The following is an 18,790-nucleotide window of genomic DNA, read 5'->3' as shown; positions in this document are numbered from 1 at the left end:
AACCATAGATAATTGAAAGTGTTGTTAGTTTTTTTTCGATAGCCATTCAGATTCAAAATAAATCCTCTTCTACTGTTATTAGATTTTCTTTTGTCATTTCATAACCGACATATTTGTTGTTCATATCTTAATGATAGAATGTGTCAGTTTATTACATTCTTCATTATTACCATTTATTTTGTTGATATTCTCAGTTTAATCACAGATAGTAGAATTGACAGATTGGCTGAATTAGACGAATAACATAACTTTTCAGGTAATTGATTTTTGTTTTCATTACGTCAAGAATAATACAATAAAATTGACATGGAATGGTTGAACAGTAAAATTTTTTCGAGGCAAGTAATTTGTCTTGGAAGTATGATTATATTCAGTATTGAATTTTAATGATAACAAGTTTTTGATAAATCTTATCACATTACTGTCTTTAATGCCAAATATTATTCTAAAATCATTATCAAAAATATTTATACATATACTAAATATCTCTTTACAAATTGTATGTAATTAGTATATAGATTATAAAGCATGATGACGTACGAAGTGTAGTGCCTAGTTTAAATACATTATGACGTAGGAAGTGTAGTGACAAGATTAAATAAAACATTATGACGTAACAAGTGTAGTGATGAGATGAAATAAAGCATTATGACGTAGGAAGTGTACTGACGAGATTAAATACATTATGACGTAGGAAGTGTAGTGCCTTGATCAAATACATTATGACGTAGGAAATGTAGTGCCTAGATTAAAAACGTTATGACGTGCAATGACTAGGTTGAATACAACATGATGAGGTAGGAATTTTAGTGACTAGATTGTATGTTATGGATTTTAAATTTCCACCTTTTTGGGAAGTTATATACCTTTGTTCAGATTATTCATAATACTCTGTCCAGCTATTCTTTCTTCTTACAGTTAATATCAGCAATATTTAACTTCTTGAGACTATCATCGATATCAAGTTTTCTTTTTTGGGAATGAATGCCTTGTAGTTACGCCGACATCATATAATGTCATACTTGGCGGCAATTTGTCAAAGCAAGATGATATTCTTGTCATTTTTATTTATAATCTCGATGCATTGTGCAACTCCAAATGTGTAGAAAGTAAAACCGATTGGAAATAATAAACCCAGTTTTTTTAAGTCTTTAATTTCGCCTATTTATTTTGTGCCTAAGAACAATACATTCTCCATTCCATGTTTTAATGGGAAACATTTTTGCATAGTATGGAAAAATGAAACACAATACACTACGTAATGACGAAGTTTGAATTGCACTTGATCCCTTGTATGAATTTAGAACTTCATTCAAGATTTCATTAAACCTTGATTTGTGTGAGACTTTCTTTCTACACATTCTAAACAAATTATTAATCATTGGAGTGGAAAAGGTTGCAGAATAAATACCAAACCTTATGCAATAAACCATCTTAGCAACAGGTTTTCATTTAATGCTGGAACTCTATCTAGATAGATGCTTTAGAAGTGTCAAGGTCATTGTAGTATATCTAAAATCATCTTTTCATTCCTGTTGTCAAGTGTGTATTGGATCTGACTTGTACATATATATGCAAATGCAGTAATTAAATTAAATCTAATAGAATAATGAGTGAATATGAAACAGCATTACAGTCTTTTATTAAAAACCAATAAAAATCATGTTATTTACAAGTCAATTCATTTCATTAATTGACTAAAGTCATTTAGGACCATAAGAGATGATAGGTACATAGTTTATAATATGATGCAGAGCAACAATATACATACACAATAAACAAATACATAATATACAATACACAGAGTAGCAATACACAAACACAATAAACAAATACATAATACACAGAACAATACACATACACAATAAACAAATATATAATACACAGAACAACAATACACATACACAATAAACAAATATATAATACACAGAACAACAATACACATACACAATAAACAAATACATAATACATAACAACAATACACATACACAATAAACAAATACATAATACATAACAACAATACACAAACACAAAAAACAAATACATAATACACATTTCTGAATGGTAGATTAACATTTATATATTGTGACAATTCATAACATAAACATGATTTACAGTAGCACTTTATGTATTATATCCATGAGAAAACTGTTAGAGTAATAAATCCTTTAGTGAAGAAAAGAAAATCTTTTATTATGAAATAGATGTGATTCCTTGACATCATTACTCTAGGAAATTCTATTGTAATAGTATTGAAGAAATAATGTCTGAAGCTGATGATAGACTGAGATATATACAATAAAATTTCAGTAATTTACAACATGGCGGAAAATTAAAACTGTGGCTATGCATCAATGCTCTTACATATTGGGTTCAGTGTAGTTGTGTATCCATACAATGTGTACAGTCAAGTGTTGATTAGTATTCTGACTGTACATAGAGGCATCCCTATGAAGCAGGCTCTGTCATATACAAGGTAGCCCATATAAATTTGTAAAACGTACACTAGAGGGATCTTTGCCCCCACCATTGTTTTATATTTATATGCTCTTTGAAAATTGGATCTTTTCCCTTCTTTCCTCTTCTCATCTCTGTTTTTGTTCTTAATGAAAAGACATTTGAACATTCCTTTGCAGAAATAGCGATGATAATTTTAACCTGCCAAATCCAAAATGGCCCCCTGGAAGTCATTTTGTTTCTTCTGATTAGTCCCAAACTAAAACTAACACAAGGAGATACCAAAAGGAGCAAACCTTAATATAATTTGAGAGATATCTATTCAGAAATTCTTAAGAAACAGCAATAACAATCTTTACTAGGCAAAATTCAAGTTGGCTGCCTGTTGGCCATTTTGTTTTTCTGGTCAGTTCCTATACATGAAATTTAAGAAAGATCTATAGAGTAGTTCTCATGAAATAGTGATAACACACTTTCAAAGTCAAAATCCAAGATGGCAGCTTGTGGGCCATTTTGTTTTTTGTGATCAGTACCAAAATCAAACAGGCACAACAAGGATAGAGGAAAGCATACACATGAAATTTCAAAATGATCTATGCTGCAGTTCTCTAGAAATAGGATAAGAAACTTTCAAAGTCAAAATCAAAGATGTCTGTCGGCCATTTTGGTTATTTTTATCTGACCCAAAATCAAAGTGGCACAACTGCGGGCAAAGGGGAACCTGCATATAAGTTTAAGAAAGATCTATCCAGTATTTTTCAAGAAATAGTGATTAAAAACTTTCAAAGTCAAAATCCAAGATAATGGGCACCTGTCAGCTATTTTATATTTCTGATCAGTCCCATAATTAGATTGGCACAACTAGGGACCAAAAGGAACCTATATATGAAATTTGAGAAAGATCTATTTCTTACTTTTTGAGAAATAACGATAACAAACTTCATTGAAAAAATCCAAGATAGCTGCCTGTCAGCCATTTTGTATTTTTATCAGTCCCAACATCTAACGGGCACAACTAGGGACCAAGGGGAACCTACATATGCAACTTGAGATCATCAGATGTTCAAAAAACAATGAAAGTTGATATTTTTACAATGTTCTTTCAGCAAAATGATATATAAACACAGAACAAAATTATTTCACAATTAATACATGAGTTATTGATGTAAGTCTCATTAGATTAGTGTCTTTATTTTATATCAAATATCCAGGTAACTGACGATGACTCAGCATCCTTTCTTCAACAGGAGCTTTTTGGTAAGCATTGATGTAAAACAGGGCATTTGTTTCACATTTATTGACGTCCCTTCTAACTGGCCAGTGGAGATGTTAAATGCCATTTTCCTGTGAACTTTTGTAAGAACATCAAGGAAATCATCATTTTCCTCCATATTAGACATCACTTCAGACAAACACTGTATGAAGGGTGATCCTGTCTGGGTATTTCTGATCGACGTCCTTCCTGCAATAAGAATCCTTTCTAAATAAAAAAGTGTGAGAAAATGGTCCACTGTCTAATTAGTTATTACAGTAGAGATTAAATGGACTTAATTAAATTATATGCCTCTAAAAATAAGTGAGTACAAAAATTACATGTACAATATGATTTAAGTGAAATATTCTCTACAGAAAAGAGAATATTAGAAGAGAAAAATTGTAACAAAATCTTTTTTCAGCCTAACATTACCTGCTGGATCATTATAGATTACATTTGCGACCTTTATCTAACTGACACACAAAATTAATGGGACAAGAAAGGACAAATAGATAAAAAAAGGTCTACTGATACAAGTGAACACCATAGAGGGAGTGACATTGGTAAAGATAGACTGTATACCTGGAGCTGTGGCTTGGATAAGGAGAAAATCCATATCTGTTGGAAGGCGGATATTTTGATATGTGCTCTCCTGTTGGATTAAATGTGCATGATACTCTTCTGATTCAGATGCTGCATCTGACATCACTCTGTCAGTTATGTTAACCGCCACTCCTGCATCAGATTGAAGTCCACGACAAGCCTGAAGGAAGAATTATGATTTCTATCAGAACTAATCCAACACTAATCCAATACCAATTTCACTACCCAAGGGCTACTAATACTAATGACCTAATCCCACTCTATTTCCAACCACACCACCAAATAGTTTATTAATAAAACAGTTCACTTCTTCCATTTCACTGCCCCAGGGTTACTAATTGATAAAACAATCCCACTTCATTTTCAATTTCACCATCCAAGGGTTACTATTTGATAAAACAATCCCACTTCATTTTCAATTTTACTACCCAAGGGTTACCATAGCTAATGAACTTATCGTATTTTATTTCCTGTGTAATCGTATCTGTTCTGTTTTATATCATCTTTACTTTGTCATATTAAGAAACTGATGGTATTCAAATGACACAATACACAAAGTATGAGGACTCTGAATATACCTGGAAGATAAAGATCTTTGGTTTCCCAACAAGACTTTTACAGTTTTGTGAGTTCATTGTTGCCATCAGGTCTTCTGTTTTCAGAACAGGTGATTTGTCTGTAGCCCAGATACCATCTTGATCCCCATGAGACAAAACCACACATGCAAAACAACTGCATAAACTATGGTCTTCACTTGCAGCTGAAAATTAGAATTAAGTATTCGAAATTTCTGCAGTGAATTTCTCTGGCATAGATTAAAGGAAAATTAAACAGAAGGCCCATGGGCCTTAATGGTCACCTGAGGTTTTCAGGTCTTTGGACAGTTTTAGAACCTTTCTATCATTCCCAGTATTGGGGTAGATAGAACAGAACTGATATAAGCATACTTATAAAGTTTTTATTGTTTCTCAGTTTAAAGGCTTAATTTTCAATTAAATGAATTCGATAACACTCTTATGTTGTTGCAGTTTAGCATATTTGACCCCTGTGACTTTGATCAAAGGTCAGGGTCATTCTTTAGAACAAACCTGATAGCCGTTCATCCCAGTGTGCTACTGGCCCAATATCATGACCCTTGGCCTATTGTTATTGAGAAGAAGTTGTTTTTAAGTTTTTGACATATTTCAAACATATGACCTTGAAAGTCGGTCAACAATATGAACAAACTTGGTTACTCTTTATGCTAACTAACAACAGGCCCAACATCAGCAGCCTAGGCCTTTCGGTTATTCAGAAGAAGTTTTTTAAAGAATTCAACACATTTCACCTCTGTGACCTTGAAACACACTTGATAGCCCTTTATCCCAGCCTGCTACAGGCCCAATATCAACACTCTGGGACTTTTGGTTATTGAGAAGAAGTCAAAAATGTCCATCACAAAAGGTCACTTGAGACTTCATCTCAGGTGACCTAAAAACAGAGAAAAATGTACAAATAATTGTATGATACTTAAATCATCATGCTAGATTCACAAGATTTGCACACCTACAAAAATTTGCACAAGATGTTAATGTCTAACTTCAAGTATTATTGGTAGGTATCTACTTTTATTTACCATATTTAATCATAACTATGTCCCCTCACAAGAACAATAAATAAATGATTAAAACAAAAATCTGCTGTGATAATTGCCATATGGATGATGGAATATCAAAAGTAATTACCCTTTTTTTCAATTTTTACATACATACATACAGCTTTTACTACTTAAATGCATGTGAAGCAATCTTCTTTACCTGCTTTGAGCTTTTCCATAATTCCATCATGTGTGCAGTCATTAAAAAGGGTGGGTTCAAACCCTAAATCACAGAACCTCTGATACATGGTGGAAGCATCCTGGTCACTACCAACGCGGTCAGGCATTCCATTGTTGAAGTTAATGTTGTTGAAGATAAGAACTTTGCCCTTATTTGGAAACCGTTCAGTGCCTATTTCATAAGTGTCACGGGTTAAGTCAGCAGTGGTCATCCTGACCATTGTCCCATCTTCAGAACCTCCAGGAAGCTGGGATAAGGACTCCTTCCTTTATCAATAACACACCAACAGCAAGTCATCACATTAACACACTAATTTAATCATCATGATTTCAATTTTTTCAAATAAATTTGTAATGGAGAACTTTTTGTCACTCTTCAGAATGTATGGCTGTGGTTGAGATGTAAAACAATGATCTGAGTGTTAATGATATATGACTCTGAAAAATGAGACTGTGTGACTATCTTATTGCGACTGTGTGACTATCTTATTGCGACTGTGTGACTATCTTATTGAGACTGTGAGACTGTGTGACTATCTTATTGCGACTGTGTGACTATCTTATTGAGACTGTGAGACTGTGTGACTATCTTATTGCGACTGTGTGACTATCTTATTGCGACTGTGTGACTATCTTATTGCGACTGTGTGACTATCTTATTGCGACTGTGTGACTATCTTATTGCGACTGTGAGACTGTGTGACTATCTTATTGCGACTGTGTGACTATCTTATTGCGACTGTGAGACTGTGTGACTATCTTATTGTGACTGTGTGACTATCTTATTGAGACTGTGTGACTATCTTATTGAGACTGTGTGACTATCTTATTGAGACTGTGTGACTATCATTGAGACTGTGTGACTATCTTATTTCATAAGTGTCACTGTGTGACTGTGAAACTGTGTGATACTCTTATTGCACACTGTGTGACTATCTTATTGCGACTGTGTGACTATCTTATTGCGACTGTGTGACTATCTTATTGAGACTGTGTGACTATCTTATTGCGACAGTGTGACTATCTTATTGAGACTGTATGACTGTTATTGAAACTGTATGACTGTTATTGAGACTGTATGACTGTTATTGAGACTGTATGACTATTATTGAGACTGTATGACTGTTATTGAGACTGTATGACTGTTATTGAGACTGTATGACTGTTATTGAGACTGTATGACTGTTAATGAGACTGTATGACTGTTATTGAGACTGTATGACTGTTATTGAGACTGTATGACTTTTATTTAGACTGTATGACTGTTATTGAGACTATTATTGAGACTGTATGACTATTATTGAGACTGTATGACTGTTACTGAAACTGTATGACTGTTATTGAGATTGTTATTGAGACTGTATGACTGTTATTGAGACTGTATGACTGTTATTGAAACTGTATGACTGTTATTGAGACTGTATGACTGTTATTGAGACTGTATGACTGTTATTGAGACTGTATGACTATTATTGAGACTGTATGACTGTTATTGAGACTGTTATTGAGACTGTATGACTATTATTGAGACTGTATGACTATTATTGAGACTGTATGACTATTATTGAGACTGTATGACTGTTATTGAGACTGTATGACTGTTATTGAGATTGTATGACTGTTATTGAGACTGTATGACTGTTATTGAGACTGTATGACTGTTATTGAGACTGTATCACTGTTATTGAGACTGTGTGAGTGTTATTGAGACTGTATGACTGTTATTGAGACTGTATGACTATAGTTAAGACTGTATGACTGTTATTGAGACTGTATGACTATAGTTAAGACTGTATGACTGTTATTGAGACTGTATTGAGACTGTATGACTTTATTGAGACTGTATGACTGTTATTGAGACTGTATGACTGTTATTGAGACTGTATGACTGTTATTGAGACTGTATGACTGTTATTGAGACTGTATGACTGTTATTGAGACTGTATGACTGTTATTGAGACTGTATGACTATTATTGAGACTGTATGACTGTTATTGAGACTGTATGACTGTTACTGAGACTGTATGACTGTTATTGAGACTGTATGACTGTTATTGAGACTGTATGACTGTTATTGAGACTGTATGAGTGTTATTGAGACTGTATGACTGTTATTGAGACTGTATGACTGTTATTGAGACTGTATGACTATTATTGAGACTGTATGAGTGTTATTGAGACTGTATGACTATTATTGAAACTGTATGACTGTTATTGAGACTGTAAGACTGTTATTGAGACTGTATGACTGTTATTGAGACTGTATGACTGTTATTGAGACTGTATGACTGTTATTGAGACTGTATGACTGTTATTGAGACTGTATGACTGTTATTGAGACTGTATGACTATAGTTAAGACTGTATGACTGTTATTGAGACTGTATGACTGTTACTGAGACTGTGTGAGTGTTATTGAGACTGTATGACTGTTATTGAGACTGTATGACTGTTATTGAGACTGTATGACTTTTATTGAGACTGTATGACTGTTATTGAGACTGTATGACTGTTATTGAGACTGTATGACTGTTATTGAGACTGTATGACTGTTATTGAGACTGTATGACTGTTATTGAGACTGTATGACTATTATTGAGACTGTATGACTGTTATTGAGACTGTATGACTGTTATTGAGACTGTTATTGAGACTGTATGACTGTTATTGAGACTGTATGACTGTTATTGAGACTGTATGACTGTTATTGAGACTGTATGACTGTTATTGAGACTGTATGACTGTTATTGAGACTGTATGACTATTATTGAGACTGTATGACTGTTATTGAGACTGTATGACTGTTATTGAGACTGTATGAATGTTATTGAAACTGTTATTGAGACTGTATGACTGTTATTGAGACTGTATGACTGTTATTGAGACTGTATGACTGTTATTGAGACTGTATGACTGTTATTGAGACTGTTATTGAGACTGTATGACTGTTATTGAGACTGTATGACTGTTATTGAAACTGTATGACTGTTATTGAGACTGTATGTCTGTTATTGTGACTGTATGACTGTTATTGAGACTGTATGACTGTTATTGAGACTGTATGACTATGACTGTTATTGAGACTGTATGACTGTTATTGAGACTGTATGACTATTATTGAGACTGTATGACTATTATTGAGACTGTATGACTGTTATTGAGACTGTATGACTATAGTTAAGACTGTATGACTATTATTGAGACTGTATGACTGTTATTGAGACTGTATGACTATAGTTAAGACTGTATGACTGTTATTGAGACTGTATGACTATTATTGAGACTGTATGACTGTTATTGAGACTGTATGACTGTTATTGAGACTGTATGACTATTATTGAGACTGTATGACTGTTATTGAGACTGTATGACTGTTATTGAGACTGTATGACTGTTATTGAGACTGTATGACTATATTTTAGACTGTATGACTGTTATTGAGACTGTATGACTGTTATTGAGACTGTATGACTGTTATTGAGACTGTATGACTGTTATTGAGACTGTATGACTGTTATTGAGACTGTATGACTGTTATTGAGACTGTATGACTGTTATTGAGACTGTATGACTTTTATTGAGACTGTATGACTATTATTGAGACTGTATGACTGTTATTGAGACTGTATGACTGTTATTGAGATTGTATGACTGTTATTGAGACTGTATGACTGTTATTGAGACTGTATGACTATTATTGAGACTGTATGACTGTTATTGAGACTGTATGACTATTATTGAGACTGTATGACTGTTACTGAGACTGTATGACTGTTATTGAGACTGTATGACTGTTATTGAGACTGTATGACTGTTATTGAGACTGTATGCCTGTTATTGAGACTGTATGACTGTTATTGAGACTGTATGACTATTATTGAGACTGTATGACTGTTATTGAGACTGTGTGACTGTTATTGAGACTGTTATTGAGACTGTATGACTATTATTGAGACTGTATGACTGTTATTGAGACTGTATGACTGTTATTGAGACTGTATGACTGTTATTGAGACTGTATGACTGTTATTGAGACTGTATGACTGTTACTGAGACTGTATGACTGTTATTGAGACTGTATGACTGTTATTGAGACTGTATGACTGTTATTGAGACTGTATGACTGTTATTGAGACTGTATGACTGTTATTGAGACTTATTGAGACTGTATGACTGTTATTGAGACTGTATGACTGTTATTGAGACTGTATGACTGTTATTATTGAGACTGTATGACTGTTATTGAGACTCTTATTGAGACTGTATGACTGTTATTGAGACTGTATGACTGTTATTGAGACTGTATGACTGTTATTAAGACTGTATGACTATTATTGAGACTGTATGACTGTTATTGAGACTGTATGACTGTTATTGAGACTGTATGAGTGTTATTGAGACTGTTATTGAGACTGTATGACTGTTATTGAGACTGTATGACTATTATTGAGACTGTATGACTGTTATTGAGACTGTATGACTGTTATTGAGACTGTATGACTATCATTGAGACTGTATGACTGTTATTGAGACTGTATGACTGTTATTGAGACTGTATGACTGTTATTGAGACTGTATGACTATAGTTAAGACTGTATGACTGTTATTGAGACTGTATGACTGTTATTGAGACTGTATGACTGTTATTGAGACTGTATGACTGTTATTGAGACTGTATGACTGTTATTGAGACTGTATGCCTGTTATTGAGACTGTATGACTGTTATTGAGATTGTATGACTGTTATTGAGACTGTATGACTGTTATTGAGACTGTATGACTATTATTGAGACTGTATGACTGTTATTGAGACTGTATGACTGTTATTGAGACTGTATGACTGTTATTGAGACTGTATGCCTGTTATTGAGACTGTATGACTGTTATTGAGACTGTATGCCTGCTATTGAGACTGTATGACTGTTATTGAGATTGTATGACTGTTATTGAGACTGTATGACTGTTATTGAGACTGTATGACTATTATTGAGACTGTATGACTGTTATTGAGACTGTATGACTGTTATTGAGACTGTATGACTGTTATTGAGACTGTATGACTGTTATTGAGACTGTATGACTGTTATTGAGACTGTATGACTGTTATTGAGACTGTATGACTGTTATTGAGACTGTTACTGTTATTGAGACTGTATGACTGTTATTGAGACTGTATGACTGTTATTGAGACTGTATGACTGTTATTGAGACTGTATGACTGTTATTGAGACTGTATGACTGTTATTGAGACTGTATGACTGTTATTGAGACTGTATGACTGTATGAATGTTATTGAGACTGTATGACTGTTATTGAGACTGTATGAATGTTATTGAGACTGTATGACTGTTATTGAGACTGTATGAGTGTTATTGAGACTGTATGACTGTTATTGAGACTGTATGACTGTTATTGAGACTGTATGACTGTTATTGAGACTGTATGACTATAGTTGAGACTGTATGACTGTTATTGAGACTGTATGACTGTTACTGAGACTGTATGACTGTTATTGAGACTGTATGACTGTTATTGAGACTGACTGTTATGACTGTATGACTGTTATTGAGACTGTATGACTATTATTGTTATGACTGATTGAGACTGTATGACTGTTATTGAGACTGTATGACTGTTATTGAGACTGTATGACTATTATTGAGACTGTATGACTATTATTGAGACTGTATGACTATTATTGAGACTGTATGACTATTATTGAATTTGTGTGACTATTATTGAGACTATCATTGAGACTGTATGACTGTTATTGAGACTGTATGCCTGTTATTGAGACTGTATGACTGTTATTGAGACTGTATGACTGTTATTGAGACTGTATGACAATTATTGAGACTGTATGACTATTATTGAGACTGTATGACTGTTATTGAGACTGTATGACTGTTATTGAGACTGTTATTGAGACTGTATGACTGTTATTGAGACTGTATGACTGTTATTGAGACTGTATGAATGTTATTGAGACTGTTATTGAGACTGTATGACTGTTATTGAGACTGTATGACTGTTATTGAGACTGTATGACTGTTATTGAGACTGTATGACTGTTATTGAGACTGTATGACTGTTATTGAGACTGTATGACTGTTATTGAGACTGTATGACTGTTATTGAGACTGTATGACTGTTATTGAGACTGTATGACTGTTATTGAGACTGTATGACTGTTATTGAGACTGTATGACTGTTATTGAGACTGTATGACTGTTATTGAGACTGTATGACTATTATTGAGACTGTATGACTGTTATTGAGACTGTATGACTATTATTGAGACTGTATGACTATTATTGAGACTGTATGACTGTTATTGAGACTGTATGACTGTTATTGAGACTGTATTGAGACTGTTAGACTTATGACTGTTATTGAGACTGTATGACTGTTATTGAGACTGTTATTGAGACTGTATGACTATTATTGAGACTGTATGACTATTATTGAGACTGTATGACTGTTATTGAGACTGTGTGACTGTTATTGAGACTGTTATTGAGACTGTATGACTGTTATTGAGACTGTATGACTGTTACTGAGACTGTATGACTATTATTGAGACTGTATGACTGTTATTGAGACTGTATGACTGTTATTGAGACTGTATGAATGTTATTGAGACTGTATGACTGTTATTGAGACTGTATGACTGTTACTGAGACTGTATGAGTGTTATTGAGACTGTATGACTGTTATTGAGACTGTATGACTGTTATTGAGACTGTATGACTGTTATTGAGACTGTATGACTGTTATTGAGACTGTTATTGAGACTGTATGACTGTTATTGAGACTGTATGACTGTTATTGAGACTGTATGAATGTTATTGAGACTGTATGACTGTTATTGAGACTGTATGACTGTTATTGAGACTGTATGACTATAGTTAAGACTGTATGACTGTTATTGAGACTGTATGGCTGTTATTGAGACTGTATGACTTTTATTGAGACTGTATGACTATAGTTGAGACTGTATGACTGTTATTGAGACTGTATGACTGTTATTGAGACTGTATGACTATTATTGAGACTGTATGACTATTATTGAGACTGTATGACTGTTATTGAGACTGTATGACTGTTATTGAGACTGTATGACTGTTATTGAGACTGTATGACTGTTATTGAGACTGTATGACTATTATTGAGACTGTATGACTGTTATTGAGACTGTATGACTGTTATGTTATTGAGACTGTATGACTGTTATTGAGACTGTATGACTGTTATTGAGACTGTATGACTGTTATTGAGACTGTATGACTATTATTGAGACTGTATGACTGTTATTGAGACTGTATGACTGTTATTGAGACTGTATGACTGTTATTGAGACTGTATGACTGTTATTGAGACTGTATGACTATTATTGAGACTGTATGACTGTTATTGAGACTGTATGACTGTTATTGAGACTGTATGACTGTTATTGAGACTGTATGACTGTTATTGAGACTGTATGACTGTTATTGAGACTGTATGACTGTTATTGAGACTGTATGACTGTTATTGAGACTGTATGACTATTATTGAGACTGTATGACTGTTATTGAGACTGTATGACTGTTATTGAGACTGTATGACTGTTATTGAGACTGTATGACTGTTATTGAGACTGTATGACTGTTATTGAGACTGTATGACTGTTATTGAGACTGTATGACTGTTATTGAGACTGTATGACTATTATTGAGACTGTATGAGTGTTATTGAGACTGTATGACTGGTATGACTGTTATTAATACTGTATGACTATTATTGAGACTGTATGACTGTTATTGAGACTGTATGACTGTTATTGAGACTGTATGAGTGTTATTGAGACTGTATGACTATTATTGAGACTGTATGACTGTTATTGAGACTGTATGACTGTTATTGAGACTGTATGACTGTTATTGAGACTGTATGACTGTTACTGAGACTGTATGACTATTTTTGTGACTGTTTGTCTTATTGTGACTGTTATTGAGACTGTATGACTGTTATTGAGACTGTATGACTTTTTTTGAGACTGTATGACTATTTTTGAGACTGTATGACTGTTATTGAGACTGTATGACTGTTATTGAGACTGTATGACTGTTATTGAGACTGTATGACTGTTATTGAGACTGTATGACTGTTATTGAGACTGTATGACTGTTATTGAGACTGTATGACTGTTATTGAGACTGTATGACTATTATTGAGACTGTATGACTGTTATTGAGACTGTATGACTGTTATTGAGACTGTATGACTGTTATTGAGACTGTATGACTATTATTGAGACTTATGACTGAGACTGTATGACTGTTATTGAGACTGTATGACTGTTATTGAGACTGTATGACTGTTATTGAGACTGTATGACTGTTATTGAGACTGTATGACTATTATTGAGACTGTATGACTGTTATTGAGACTGTATGACTGTTATTGAGACTGTATGACTATTATTGAGACTGTATGACTGTTATTGAGACTGTATGACTATTATTGAGACTGTATGACTGTTATTGAGACTGTATGACTGTTATTGAGACTGTATGACTGTTATTGAGACTGTATGACTGTTATTGAGACTGTATGACTGTTATTGAGACTGTATGACTGTTATTGAGACTGTATGACTGTTATTGAGACTGTATGACTGTTATTGAGACTGTATGACTGTTATTGAGACTGTATGACTGTTATTGAGACTGTATGACTGTTATTGAGACTGTATGACTGTTATTGAGACTGTATGACTATTATTGAGACTGTATGACTATTATTGAGACTGTATGACTGTTATTGAGACTGTATGACTGTTATTGAGACTGTATGACTATTATTGAGACTGTATGACTGTTATTGAGACTGTATGACTATTATTGAGACTGTATGACTGTTATTGAGACTGTATGACTATTATTGAGACTGTATGACTATTATTGAGACTGTATGACTGTTATTGAGACTGTATGACTATTATTGAGACTGTTATTGAGACTGTTTGATTATTATTGAGACTGTGTGGAGATAACCTTTACAGATGTGAAATATTAAAGAATAAAAATGTTCTTCAGCTGTCAAAATGAAACATTCAGTGTCATTTTGTTTGTAATTAATCTTCATTACAAGTTTGTATAGTTATTACATGGTAATTAAATTCAGAATTTACCCTGAAGATACAGCCTCCGTCTGCTGCGGTATTTTACCCCGAGCGTCTGAATGGTTCACACCAATTCTCTTCTCTTCTAGTTAAAAATACAATACAAAACTTCCATTAATGCATTTTCCAATATGTATTTTAAAATGTATCAATTATTGAAAACATGCTATGTGCAGTAGTTTGCATGTTTGTATATCCTAACATACATGGTATGGGTTGGGAGGGTTTGCTGGTGTGTAACTTCCTTACATACAGGAAGACTGTTGGTCTGTGTGTATATATCCTAACATACATGATATGGGTTGAGTGTAATTTCCTCACAAATGAACATAAAGGATGTGGGTTTGTTGTTTGTAACCTCCTAGCATTCAGGATCAGGGCTAGTTTGTGTGTAACTGCCTTATACTCAGGATGTGGGTTGGTTTGTGCATGTTTATACATCCTTGCATACTTGCATATGGTCTGGGTTGTGGGTACATATCCATACATTCAGAATCAGGGATGGTCTGCGTATATATATATATATATATCTTTACATACAGAGTCTGGATTGTTTTCTGTGTAACTGCCTTACATTCCGGATCTTGATTGGTCTGTTTATACATCCCTTCATACAGGATCTGGGTTAATCTCTGTGTGTATACTTCCTTACATACAGGATCTGGGTTGATCTGTGTGTATACTTCCTTACATACAGGATCTGGGTTGATCTGTGTGTATACTTCCTTACATACAGGATCTGGGTTGATCTGTGTGTATACTTCCTTACATACAGGATCTGGGTTGATCTGTGTGTATACTTCCTTACATACAGGATCTGGGTTGATCTGTGTGTATACATCCTTACATACAGGATCTGGGTTGATCTGTGTGTATACTTCCTTACATACAGGATCTGGGTTGATCTGTGTGTATACTTCCTTACATACAGGATCTGGGTTGATCTGTGTGTATACTTCCTTACATACAGGATCTGGGTTGATCTGTGTGTAAACATCCTTACATACAGGATCTCGGTTGATCTGTGTGTATACAACCTTACATACAGGATCTGGGTTGATCTGTGTGTATACTTCCTTACATACAGGATCTGGGTTGATCTGTGTGTGTATACATCCTTACATACAGGATCTGGGTTGATCTGTGTGTATACTTCCTTACATACAGGATCTGGGTTGATCTGTGTGTATACTTCCTTACATACAGGATCTGGGTTGATCTGTGTGTGTATACTTCCTTACATACAGGATCTGGGTTGATCTGTGTGTATACATCCTTACATACAGGATCTGGGTTGATCTGTGTGTATACTACCTTACATACAGGATCTGGGTTGATCTGTGTGTATACATCCTTACATACAGGATCTGGGTTGATCTGTGTGTATACATCCTTACATACAGGATCTGGGTTGATCTGTGTGTATACATCCTTACATACAGGATCTGGGATGATCTATGTATAAGACCTTATTTGCGTACACTTCCAAGTATGTGACCTTGTTTTTGTACACTTCTAAGGATATGACCTTGTTTGTGTACACTTCTAAGGATATGACCTTGTTTGTGTACACTTCTAAGGATATGACCTTGTTTGTGTACACTTCTAAGGATATGACCTTGTTTGTGTACACTTCTAAGGATATGACCTTGTTTGTGTACACTTCTAAGGATATGACCTTGTTTGTGTACACTTCTAAGGATATGACCTTGTTTGTGTACACTTCTAAGGATATGACCTTGTTTGTGTACACTTCCATGTATATGACCTGGATGTGTACACTTCTAAGTATATGACCTGGTTTGTGTACACTTCTATGTATATGACCTAATTTGTGTACACTTCTAAGTATATGACCTAGTTTGTGTACACTTCCATGTATATGACCTGGATGTGTACACTTCCATGTATATGACCTTATTTACGTACACTTCTAAGTATGTGACCTGGATGTGTATACTTCCAAGTATATGACCTGATTTGTGTGTACTTCTAAGTATATGGCCTTGTTTGTGTGCACTAGCTGCCTTACCTCCGATGCACACATGTTAACACAGATTTTGCAAATTGGTATGTGTATACATTCCTGAACATACATCCTTCCATGTTGTAACTGTATTTTAAAGAGATTCTAATATTATTTAATGATTGTCTTAATGGAGTAAGTTAAAAAGACAGTGGCAAGCCAATGTAAAAAGTTCAGTTTTTAATTTAATGAAAATATAAACATTATAAGATGTTATTTGTAAGGAGTAAAGGTCCAACAATTAATGGAGATATTTCATGGCTAAGGAAATCAAGTGCTGTGGTTAATGAATTTTAGGCACAAACAGGGCACCACATTACAAAAGTTGTCTTTCTTCTGTATCTATATAAAAAAAATGAAATCCCATAAATAATGCACCATGTATATATTTTGATCTGGAGATTCATCTGGTGTGCTATTTTGAAATATTATGTATCTGTATTTGTATGTCGCATATCCTAATGCTGGTTTTTGCTTGACAAGAGACAGAGAGGGCAATGTCTTTATTGGATTTTGTTAATTGATAACCCATACACAACTATATCTTCTTGGTGATTCTGTGATGGCACTCTGAACTTGGCTTGCTGTAATTGGTTTTTGGTTTTATATGTACCTAAAATGCTTTTGGTTGATAAGATAACTAAATTCTGTGGTGTTCGAATGGCTCTTCAGAGTTTTGTAGGGAGTTAGATGGAGGTATTGCTGGTACCAACCCTTTAACCACTTTGTACATGAATATTGAGAGAGTATTAAACCTCCCCCAGACAGTCGGGCTCCCTACCACAACCAATCTCCTCTAGACAATCAACCTTCCCCAGATAGTCAATACCCTTGGCTAAGACAGTCAATCTCCTCCACACAATCATCATATCCAGACACAATCAAACTCCTCCAGACAGACACAGTCACTCTCCCCCAGACTGTTAGTTTCCCCTTACGGTGGCTCCAACGCCAACCCATGTATACACATGATGTGCATTCAGATTTAATATACAAATGTATACAATGTATATAAAAAGGAGCGAGATTAGGATACATATGAAATAACCCAAATGTTAAACAGTATTATTACACTAAAATTATTTTTATAATAATAACATAAATGTATTCACCTGACATATTTGCTTAACATCAAAATGTACCGTACCTAGATATGTACAATAGTACATTTATGTGTATATGTTCAAATGTAGATTCTACTCGTTCCCTGTATGTTACAGGTCATTGTCAGTTTTACCCGTTAGCCTTATAATAATTCCTTTCTCTTTAGGTATACGCAATGTTTCAGGTACACCAAATATCTTACCTCGTTTGTCTGACATTTTAATCCTCCAACTTTTCAAAACGAAAGTACCAAGAAAAAAAATCTGACGAGGGGGAATTCCCTTTAAAATCCCATCTGTGTCACGAATAAGCGTAACTCTCGGAAAATCTTCAGTCGAATGACAAACGCTTTTGTGGCGCAGTA

The 18,790-nt window shown here is 34.3% G+C and overlaps 1 protein-coding gene across 1 annotated transcript; it reads right to left on the bottom strand.

The window, feature by feature from the left end:
• Positions 1-1,720: 1,720 nt before the first annotated feature.
• Positions 1,721-18,682, bottom strand: LOC132557647 (caspase-3-like). Its single transcript, XM_060222167.1, has 6 exons — positions 18,629-18,682; positions 15,306-15,381; positions 6,112-6,398; positions 4,894-5,075; positions 4,295-4,475; positions 1,721-3,919 (listed from the first exon to the last, which is right to left on the bottom strand). The coding sequence occupies exons 1-6, from the start codon at positions 18,642-18,644 to the stop codon at positions 3,684-3,686; spliced, it is 978 nt and encodes a 325-aa protein (XP_060078150.1). The 5' UTR covers positions 18,645-18,682; the 3' UTR covers positions 1,721-3,683.
• Positions 18,683-18,790: the final 108 nt, after the last annotated feature.

Source organism: Ylistrum balloti, unplaced genomic scaffold (assembly GCF_031769215.1).
Source record: "Ylistrum balloti isolate Yb309-2 unplaced genomic scaffold, AGI_CSIRO_Ybal_v1 Utg370706, whole genome shotgun sequence".
In the NCBI taxonomy this organism is placed as follows: Eukaryota; Metazoa; Mollusca; class Bivalvia; order Pectinida; family Pectinidae; genus Ylistrum; species Ylistrum balloti.
The sequence above is the reverse complement of the archived record's forward strand: the minus strand, read 5'-3'. Positions and strand labels throughout refer to the sequence as shown.